This window comes from Vulpes vulpes, chromosome 4, assembly GCF_048418805.1.
Source record: "Vulpes vulpes isolate BD-2025 chromosome 4, VulVul3, whole genome shotgun sequence".
NCBI classification, from domain to species: Eukaryota; Metazoa; Chordata; class Mammalia; order Carnivora; family Canidae; genus Vulpes; species Vulpes vulpes.
The window spans coordinates 45360865-45372885 of record NC_132783.1 but is presented as its reverse complement, the minus strand read 5'-3'; the positions used below and the strand labels follow the sequence as shown (position 1 = coordinate 45372885).

General features: G+C 37.1%; 1 protein-coding gene across 1 annotated transcript in view; it reads right to left on the bottom strand.

The window, feature by feature from the left end:
- STPG2 (sperm tail PG-rich repeat containing 2) overlaps window positions 1-12021 on the bottom strand; it is a 537574-nt gene that overhangs the window by 388878 nt on the left and 136675 nt on the right. Inside the window, exon 6 of the mRNA XM_072757274.1 lies at window positions 11115-11219. Coding sequence (XP_072613375.1) covers window positions 11115-11219 — 105 coding nt within the window. The remainder of the gene's footprint in view (window positions 1-11114; window positions 11220-12021) is intronic.

The window sequence follows — 12021 nt, the reverse complement described above, 5'->3', positions numbered from 1 at the left end:
TTTACCCCAAAGAGTCAGATGCAATGAAACGCCGGGACACCTGCACCCCAATGTTTCTAGCAGCAATGTCCACAATAGCCAAACTGTGGAAGGAGCCTTGGTGTCCATCGAAAGATGAATGGATAAAGAAGATGTGGTTTATGTATACAAAGGAATATTCCTCAGCCATTAGAAACAACAAATACCCACCATTTGCCTCAACGTGGATGGAACTGGAGGGTATTATGCTGAGTGAAGTAAGTCATTCGGAGAAGGACAAACAGTGTATGTTCTCATTCATTTGGGGAATATAAATAATAGTGAAAGGGAATATAAGGGAAGGGAGAAGAAATGTGTGGGAAATATCAGAAAGGGAGACAGAACACGGAAGACTCTTAACTCTGGGAAACAAACTAGGGGTGTTGAAAGGGGAGGAGGGCGGGGGGTGGGGGTGTATGGGTGACGGGCACTGAGGGGGACACTTGACGGGATGAGCACTGGGTGTTATTCTGTATGTTGGCAAATTGCACACCAATAAAAAATTAATTTATTAAAAAAAAGAAAAATGAATGCCAGTTTTGACATTTATAATTGATCACTATTTTTTTTACCAGTAGGGATCCTTTCAAGTTGGTTCATATGTCCCTATGATGTGCTGACATCTTTTTTTTTTTTTTTTTGAGAGTTTTCTTATTTTGTGACATAACAAGATGTTACAGGTTCATCTTCCACCTACTTTGTCCAGTCCTTATTTCTTGGCTTATTTACCAAGCTAGGATATATATCTGTATATCTAACTATCCATACCTATACCCATATCTATACACACACACATACTCATGGAGACACCTATACATATATACTTTAGGAAGTCAAGAGTTCACATCAAACCTTCAATTCAAATCTATCATACAAGGTTCATTTTTATCTCTCCTAATCCAAATTTGTATGTACCTTCTTCCAAGTGAAAACTCTGGTTCACAGTATTGACGTTTTTGCTTAGGATAACACACCTAAAATAGTTTCTTACTGCTTCACCCATACTATTATAACAAACCAACTTCCTAAAAATAATTCAGAATTAATTTGTAATTCTTGCACTCACTATCCCTTCCAACTCTATCCTATCCAAGACTGATGTAGTAAAATACTGACGTAACATGGATGTTTCTGTCCGTCTTCAATATGGTTAAAAGTATTCACTTACAATATAATGGCATATTTGTTTCCATCCACTTTCAGGTTTAGGGCTTTTATTTTAAGCCTTCTCATTCTTATCTACTTATTTTTATTTGAATATATAGGACATTGACATGCTTCAAAAAGACAAATATGTATTTTAAAAAGTATACTTGAAGACGTGCCTCTGCCTTCATTTCCCTTCTACCCCATGGATTCTACACCACTGGAGGAAAATAGTCCAAGTTTATAACATTTGGGAGGAGGGGCAAGGTGGCAGAAGAGTAGGGGTCCTCAACTCACCTGATCCCACAACTTTACCTAGATAACTTTCAAAACATCCTGAACACCTATAAATTCGACCTGAGATTTAAAGTGAGAACACCTGGAATGCTACAGAGAGAAAAGTTTTTGCTTCTAACAAGGTAGAAGGTGGAAAAAAATAAATAAAAAAGAATAAAGTGAGGGAGCAGCACCATGCTAAAGCAGAGCAGTATAAAACTCTGGGACAGGATAGCCCAGCCCTGGAGAAGTGGGAACTTTAAAAATCCGTGCCAGAGTTTTCCCTGATGGAAAAGGGCTTTGGAACAATAGCAGGGAAATCAGACAAAATCCACGGAGGGGCAGTGAGGCCTCAGGATTCCCAGAGTCACTATAAGAGGAGGGGCATCTGGGAGGAAAGCTCACCACAAACTCCTGTCTGATAACAGCAAAGGGCTGCAGCCCTCCGGGATATTTGGGAGAAGCCAATCAGTTAGGTGGGCCGGCTCCAGATGGGGGTAGCCATGCCCCATTCCCTGCGGGAGAGGCAGCCTCCAGGAGCGGGTCCAGTGGCACAGGGCCCCAGATCCCATGGTGTCCAAATGGACAAAGCTGCAATCCTGCATTCCTCTGGGACAGGCAGAAGTGAGTAGGGCATAGGACAGTGAAAACTCTCCTGCCACTGGGCACCCCTAAGCAGTGCAGATCAGTGCACCTGTGCCAGACCCAGGAGTATCTAGGCCAGTGCAGACTGGGAGACTGCCTCAGTTACTCACAGGGAGCTCAACTCCAGAGCTGGAAATTTAGCACCACCATTGTTGTTTTTCCTCCTAGTTTCATCCTGTGCCTGGGAGAGGTGGGGCCACTGGGGAACAAAGGCCTCCCAAAAGAAACAGCTCATACTGAGCCCCACACCTGGTGACGGGAGGGTCATCTCAGCCCAGACACAGACATCTAAGAATCAGCACAGCAGACCTCTCCCTGAGAAGACAGCTGGAAGTACAAGGGAAGAGCAAGTTCTTGACCAAGCAGCCCTGGAAAGCTCCAGGACCAAGGGAAAATAATATAGAGAACTAGAGAATCCCCCCTCTTTTTTTCCTTTTTCCATTACAACTCATTTTTATATAAGACTAAACATTTCCAGCATTTTTTTTCTTTCCCCACCTTAACTACAATATTTTACCAGCTCTTCATTTTTAAGTTTTTCCTTTTTGACTTTCATATTTCTACAATTACATGTCTTAGATATATTTTTGAGTCCTGGATTCCCTTCAATGTACTCAATTTAATTTGGGGAGATATATGAGATATAGGTTTTGTTTTGTGTTTTTTGTTTTCTTTGTCTAGTTCTGACTACAATGACAGAAGCTAATGCCTTCTAAAACATGACCATCATACACCAAGTGGAATACTGTGCTGGTTCATTCTATGAAATTATATACTCTCTTCCTTCCCATTCTGCCCCCCCTCTTATGTCTTGTTTATGTTGTGGTGATCAATGTTGGGGCCTTCTATAAGTATTGCTGGTTTATATAAATTTGGGATTGAGCATCTTCTAACATACAGAACAAAATACACTCAAAACCAAAAGGATCACGCTCTAGGATCCCTCAGATAGAAAACATCCTCTCTCCACTACCACTTCTTCACCACCACTATCCCTCAGCGCCCCCCTCCTTTTTTTCCTTTTTCTGTTTTTCCTCTTTACTTTTTTTTTCTTTTCTTCTTTTACTTTTTTCTTCTTCTTTGGGGTTTTTGGCCTTTTATTTTTTACCACTTTGTTTTAAATTCGTTTTTCACTTTAGTGGTCCTTTTGTTTTATTTTGTTCTGATCTTCTTTATCATTTTCTGGTCTCTGACATTTTCAGAATAATCAGGGGGTGGATTTTATTAGGTCTGGTTGATATTTTTGACTCAGCCCAGTAACACAACCACTCTGTACTGAACAAAATGACTAGAAGGAAGAATGCACCAGAAAAGAAAGAACCAGAAACAGTACTCTCTGCCACAGAGTTCTAGAATATGGATTTCAATTCAATGTCAAAAGCCAATTCAGAAGCACAATTATAAAGCTACTGGTGCTCTGGAAAAAAGCATAAAGGACTCTAGAGACTTTGCTACTGAAGAATTGAGATCTAATCTGGCCAAAATTAAAAATAAACTAAATGAGACTCAGTCCAAACTGGATATCCTAACTCCTAGGGTTAATGCGGTGGAAGAGAGAGTGGGTGACATAGAAGAACAAGTTGATTGTAAGAAAGGAAGCTGAGGAAAAAAGAGAAAAACAATTAAGAGACCATGAGGAAAAGCTTAGGGAAATAAATGATAGCCTAAGAAGGACGAATTTACATATAATTGGGGTTCCAGAAGAAGCCAAGAGGGAGAGATGATCACAAAGTATATTTGAAAAGTCATAGCAGAAAACTTCCCTATGGGGAGGGAAACAGGCATTCAGATCCAAGAGATGGAGAAGGCCCCCGCCTAAAAAAAAAAATTAATTAAAAACTGTTCAACACGTTGACATTTAATAGCAAAACTTGCAACTTCCAAAGATGAACAGAAAATTCTTAAAAGATCAAGAGACAAGAGATTCTTAACTTATATGGGAGAAATATCAGATCAAAAGCAGACTTCTCCGCAGAGACCTGGCAGGCCAGAAAGGGCTGGTATGATATATACAAGGTACTAAATGAGAAGAACATGCAGCCAAGAATACTTTATCCAGGAAGGCTGTCACTCAGAATAGGAGAGATAAAGAGCTTCCAAGTTAGGCAGAAACTGAAGAATATGTGACCACCACATCAGCTCTGCAAGAAATATTAAGGGGAACCCTGCAAAGAAAGAGGTAGCCCAACGAAATAATCCACAAAAACAGGAACTGAATAGGTAATACAATGACACTAAATTCATCTTTCAATAGTTACTATGAACATGAATGGGCTGAATGATCCCATCAACATATGCAGAGTATCAGACTGGATAAAAAAGCAAGACCCATCTATTTGCTGTCTACAAGAGACTCATTTTAGACCTAAGGACACCTCCAGCCTGAAAATGAAGGAGTAGAGAACCATTTACCATTCAAATGGTCCTCAAAAGAGAGCTAGGGTAGCAATCCTCATATCAGATAAATTAAAATATATCTAGAAAACTGTAGTAAGAGATGAAGAGGGACACTATATCATACTTAAAAGGTCTATCCAACAAAAAGACCTAACAATCATGGATATTTATTCCGCTAATGCAGGAGCTGCCAAGTATATCAATCAATTTAAAAACCAAAGTAAAGAAATGTTAGATAATAATAATACACTGATAGTAGAAGACTTCAACATGGCACTTTCTGCAAATGACAGATCTTCTAAGGAGAGCATCATCAAAGAGACAAGGGCTTTAATTGATACACTTGACCAAATGGATTTCAAAGATATATACAGAACTTTCCATCCAAACAGAACTGAATATACATTCTTCTCAAGTGCACATGGAACTTTCTCCAGAACAGACCACATGCTGGTTTACAAATCAGGTTTCAACCAACACCAAAATATTGGGATTCTCCCCTGCATATTTTCAAACCACAATACTTTGAAACTGGAATTCAATTACAAGAAGAAATTTGGAAGAAACTCAAACACATGGAGGTTAAAGAGCATCCTACTAAAAGATGAATGGGTCAACCAGGAAATTAGGGAAGAATTAAAAAGATTCAGAGAAATTAATGAAAATGAAGATACAACTGTTTAACATCATTGAGATACAGCAAAAGCAGTCCTAAAACACAAATACATTGCAGTATAAGCCTCCCTCAAAAAACTGAAAAAAAACTAAAATACACAAGCTAACTTTGCACCTAATGGAATTGGAAAAAGAACAGCAAGTAAAACCTACACCAGGCAGAAGAAGAGAAATTAAGATTCGAGCAGAACTCAATGAAATAGATACCAGAAGAACTGAGAACAGATCAACAAAACCAGGAGCTGGTTCTTTAAAAGAATTAATAAGATAGATAAACCACTACCCAGTCTTCTTTGAAAGAAAAAAGATTCAAATTAATAAAACCACAAATGCAAGAGGAGAGATCACAACCAATAACAAGGAAATGCAAATGATTTTAAAAACATATTATGAGCAGCTATATGCCAACAAATTAGGAATCTAGAAGAAATGGATGCATTTCTGGAAAACCACAAATTACCAAAACTGGAACAGGAAGAAATAGAAAACCACAACAGGCCAACAACCAGTGAGGAAATTGAAGCAGTTATCAAAAACTTCCCAAGACACTAAAGTCAAGGGCCAGATGGTTTCCCAGGGGAATTCTGACATTTGAAGAAGAAATAATACCTATGCTACTAAAGCTGTTTCAAAGGATAGTAGGGAGAGAATGCTTCCAAACTAGTTTTATGAGGCCAGCATTACCTTGATTTCAAAACCAGACAAAGACCCCACAAAAAGGAGAATTATAGATCAATATTCCTGATGAACATGGACGTAAAAATTCTCAACAAGATACTAGCCAATAGGATCCAATAGTACATTAAGAAGATTATTCACAATGACCAAGTGGGATTTATCCCCAGGATTCAAGGCTAGTTCAACATTCGTCAGTATCTTAAAAGCCATCTACGAGAAGCCCACAGCAAATATCATTTTCAATGGGGAAAAACTGAGAACCTTTCCCCTAAGATCAGGAACACGACAGGGATGTCCACTCTCACCACTGTTGTTCAACATAGTACTAGAAATCCTGGCCTCAGCAATCAGACAACAAAAAGAATTAAAAGGCATTCAAACTGGCAAAGAAGAAATCAAACTCTCCCTCTTCGCCAATGACATGATACTCTACATAGAAAAGCCAAAAGCCTCCACCCCAAGATTGCTAGAACTCATACAGCAATTCAGCGATGCAGCGGGATACAAAATCAATGCCCAGAAATCAGAGGCATTTCTATACACTAACAATAAGACTGAAGAAAGAGAAATTAAGGAAACAATCCCATTTACAATTGCACCCAAAAGCATAAGATACCTAGGGATAAACCTAACCAAAAAGGTAAAGGATTTATACCCTAAAAACTATAGAACACTTCTGAAAGAAATTGAGAGAGACCCAAAGAGATGGAAAAATATCCCATGCTCATGGATGGAAGAATTAATTTTGTGAAAATGTCTATGTTACCCAGGGAAATTTACACATTTAATGCAATCCCTATCAAAATACCATGGACTTTCTTCACAGAGTTGGAAAAATCATCTTAAGTTTTGTGTGTTATCAGAAAAGACCCTGAATAGCCAAGGGACTATGGACAAAAGAAAAGCAATGCTGGTGGCTTCACAATGCTGGATTTCAAGCTGTATTACAAAGCTGTGATCATCAAGACAGTATGGTCCTGCACAAAATCAGACACATAGATCAATATAACAGAATAGAGAACCCAGACATGGGCACTCAACTCTATGGTCAACTAATATTTGACAACATAAGAAAGAATATCCACTGGAAAGAGGACAGTCTCTTCAATAAATGGTGCTGGGAAAATTGGACAGCCACATGCAAAAGAATGAAACTAGATCATTCTCTTACACCAAACACAAAGATAAACTCAAAAAGGATGAAAGATCTAAACATGAGACAAGAATCCATCAAAATCCTAGAGGAGAACACAGGCAACTCCCTTTTTGAACTTGGCCACAGCAACTTCTTACAAGATTAATCTATGAAGGCAAAGGAAACAAAAGCAAAAATGAACTACTGGGACTTAATCAGGATAAAAAGCTTCTGCACATCAAAAGAAACAGTCAACAAAACTAAACAACAACCTATAGAATGGGAGAAGATATTTGCAAAAGAACTTATTAAACTTAACATCCAAGAAACAAAAAATCCAATCAGAAATCGGCAGACGACATGAACAGAAATTTCACCAAAGAAGACATACACATGGCCAACAAGCACATAAGAAAATGCTCCGCATCACTTGCCATCAGGTAAATGCAAATCAAAACCACAATGAGATACCACCTCACACCAGTGAGAATGGGGAAAATTAACAAGACAGGAAACCACAAATGTTGGAGAGGATGTAGAGAAAGGGGAACCCCCTTGCACTGTTGGTAGGAATGTGAACTGGTACAGCCACTCTGGAAAACCGTGTAGACATTCCTCAAAGAGTTAAAAGTAGAGCTACCCTACAACCTAGCAATTGCACTACTGGGTATCCCAAAGATAAAAATGTAGTGAAATGCCAAGACACCTGCACTCCAATGTTCATAGCCAACAATGTACACAAATAACCAAACTGTGGAAGGAGCCTCGGTGTCTATCAACAGATGAATGGATAAAGATATGGTCTATATATACAATGGAATATTACTCAGCCATTAGAAATGACAAATCCCCACCATTTGCTTCAACATGATGGAACTGCAAGGTATTATGCTGAGTGAAGCAAGTCAACTGGAGAAGGACATTCATCATATGGTTTCACTCATATGGGGAATATAAGAAATAGTGAAAGGGATTATAGAGGAAAAGGGGGGAAATGAGTGGGTAACAAATTAGAGAGGGTAACAAAACATGAGAGACTCCTAACTCTGGGAAACGAACAAAGAATAGCAAAAGGGGAGGTCGGCGAGGAGGATGGGGTAACTGGGTGACAGGCACTGAGAAGGGCACTTGATGGGATGAGCACTGGGTGTTATACTATATGTTGGCAAATTGGACATCAATTTTTAAAAAGTGTAACATTTGCTGATTTTCATTGTATAGAAATTATTATCCATACTACCATGGTAAAGAAATTATTAACCATACTACCATAATCTAGAAATTATTAGTCATAGTATCACGTGGATAATCTCATACTGCCATCATAACATCAATCAACATGCAAAACTGGAAAAATTAACAATTGATTTCTGCAAGCCAATAGAAATTAATTAACTGCAGCATAACAGCACTTCCACTCCATCTCTTTACTATCCCTTGTGGTAACCAACTTCATTGTTTTCTGATTTATCCTTTATGTGTTTATATAAAAATACGTAGTTACGTGTATGTTTTTTTTTCTTTTCCATTGCTATTAAAATATAATTAATATATGATGTTATATTACTTTCAAGTGTACAATATAAATATTACTCAGTGTTCATCATGGTATATTCTTAATCTCCTTTATTTCACTAACTCCCCTCACCCCAGCCCTGTCCATCTCCCCTCTGGCAACCACAAGTTTATTCTCTGTATTTCAGAGTCTGGGGGATTTTTGGTATCTTTTTCCTTGTTAGTTCATTTGTTTTGTTTCTTACATTCTACATATGAATGAAATCATATGATATTTGTCCTTCTCTGTCTGACTTATTTCATTTAGCATTATATCCTCTAGGCCCATTCATGCATTCATGTCATTGCAAATGGCAACATCTCATTCTTTTCTATGGTTGAGTAATACTCCAGGAGTGTGTGTGTGGTGGGGGGCGGGGGGTGTACACATATCACTTCAATTCGTCTATTGGTGGACACTTGGGTTGCTTCCATATCTTGACAATTGTAAATAATGCTACAATAAAAATCCCCAGATAGATATTTTTCTAAAATCATACCAATGTCTAACAGAACATGAAAAGATGTTAAATATCACTAATCATCAGAAAGATGCAAATCAATGCACAGCCCAGGTGGCTCAGCGGTTTAGCGCCACTTTCAGCCCAAGGTCTGATCCTGGAGACCCAGGATTGAGTCCCACATCAAGCTTCCTGCGTGTAACCTGCTACTCCCTCTGCCTGTGTCTCTGCCTCCCTCTCTCTCTCTCTCTCTCTCCCCGCCCCCCCCATGAAAAAATAAATTTTTAAAAAAATCTTTAAAAAAATGCAAATCAAAATCACAAACTTACACCCAACACAATGGCTGGAATCAAAAAGACAAGAAATAACATGTTGGTGAGGATGTGGGGAGAAAGGAATCCTCAAGCGCTATTGGTGGGAACATAAACTGGTGCAGCCACTGTGGAAAACAGTGTGGAGATGCCTCAAAAAATTAAAAATAAAATTAACCATATGATCCAGTAATTCCACTACTGGGTATTTACCAGGGAAAACAAAAACACTACCTTGAAAAGACCCTTATATTTATTGCAGCATTACATGTATGTTTCTTACTTTCTTTCTTATACAGAAGGAATACTGATGCCTGGGCCCTATTCTAGATGAACTGAATCAGTCTCTGGAAAAAAATGCAAAGAACTCACCTAGGGATCAAAATGTGTTACAATTCCCCAAGCATTTCTAATATGCAACAAGGTTGAGAACCATTGTTATAAAAGAAGCCTTATGTTTTAAAAACTAATAGTTGAAGACATAAGGAAATTCAATACATTTAGATCAAACACCAAACAATTCCTTAAATCTATGACTAAATAGTATCCCAGAAACATGTCTTTATGTGTTCTATCAACAAAAATTATGTGTTCTAAGTCTACCTTGCTAATTGCATTATTGCTTTTTCTATCAGTCACAAATATATGTTCATATTCAACTAACCACTAACAGCACCCCTAGCAGGCAGTCCTGTTGGCTTTAAATCCCCCATAGCTCTCACTCCAGAACCATTATTGTTTTCTTCATCATCCCCTTAAAAAAAATTGATACCATGTTCTTTTCCATTTCTGAAAATACATTTAAGATATCATAATTGGTGTCAAGTGGTATCAAATCAAGACTATATATTAGAGGAATAGAAACAACATAAGAACTGAGGGTTCTAGTTGTAAAAATGATATTTTTTTTTTAAATCAAGGACACTCACACACGATATCCTGTTCTTACACACCCATTTTGTGTATCACCTTAAGTACTACCAAGTTGCTCAAGGCAGAAACCCGGTACTCATTCTTGATTCTTCCTAGTTCCCCATCACATCTAACCCATTAAAAAATCATGTTGATTATGTCTCCAAACTATACTTGCGATCCTTCTCCTTGTTTCCAAGGGGGTGCCTCTTAAGTACAACGAAACCAAAGCAGTAACCTGTAGTCATCTGAAGGTTAATAATCTTCCTGAGTTAGGATAAATTAAAATAACCAGAGCTGTACATAGTACAGTTGGATAAATACTGCAACACTTTGATCTGGGGCTGCCATATTCTCAAAGTTTGCTGGTATTAAATTGCCATGGAAATATCTTGGATACCATCAAGTAGCCTTAGTGTATACCCTGGAGAATGTGATGCAATTACTGTGAAATAGACTCCTGCATCACAAATAAAGACCCTAGTTGCAGTTATAGATATGATCTATCCCCACCCTCTACAGAGAGCCTTCAAAAACCCTCTCTGAAAAATATGCATATCCTCAAAGATTGCATGTTAATACTCCACATATTCATTGGCAGAGTATATTTTAAAACTCAGACTGAATCTCTTATAAGCTAAACTGAACATTCATATATACAAATTTAAAATGTTTAATAGATGTTTTCAATTCAAATATTCACCTTTGCATGTTATTGTTAATATTACAATCTTATTTAATCTTATCCATATTTTTGACAATATGATTTGCCCCATCCATGTCTGTTTCCAATTTGTTTAACTATCACTTTTCTTTTTATGATCTTCCTAAACACCATCAGATTTGTTGCTGGCTTCACATTGTATCTATTATGTTCTATGTATGAAAATGATTATAGAACATTACCTGGGATTGAGAAAGGAAAGCAGGTGATGCATCATTTACACTTGGTATACTTTCAGCCTTCTGAAATTGACTTTTAATGTCATATTTTCCAGGCCCTGGTACTCCCTAAATTACAGGAAGGAAAAATACATGTTCTCATTAAGAAAGCATCTATATAGTACCTAAGGGAACAGTTGGCTAAATATATGAACGAAAGCTACAAGTTTTTAAGCAAATTCCTATATGGTATTACCAAAGCACTTCATTAAAAGGCAAACCAGAACAAATTCTTAAGAGAAACAAGAAAAAAAAAATTGTCCTTAGCAAAGCTTCCTAGGAACCTGAACACACACTACTTGAAACTTTGCTGCCCTCTACTGATAGAGCACAGAAAAAAATTATCTACTTCACATAATTAAACATTACAATGAATAAAGATGACTTCTACATTTCTTCTATTTAAATGTATATAATCAAATCTTCTCTGAGAAAATATTTCACTGTTTTTTCCAAATTTCTATTAATCAATAGACTACTTTTTTTCCCCACAAATAAGCTTCAGGATATATTTCATTTCAAATACAAATGTTAAAAAATCTAAGACATTAAATTTAAACAGATACTTTATAATAGATAAAAATTAATTCAGTAAATACTGGGATTTTTTATTATATTAGCTAAACATACTTAACTTTATATATATAGATATATTTCAAGAATTTAAACACATGTATTATATATATTTATCAAATATATATATAGAAGTGCTGTATATTAATCATCAAATACTTTAATTACCTTGAGGGTACCTTTCATAGTATAAAAAAGTTTCAAATCTTCTGTTACATATATTCCTCCTCTACTTTTTTACAGTTACAAGAATCATTCCTTAATTTATGAATTATATACTTTGGTGTATAATAAAATT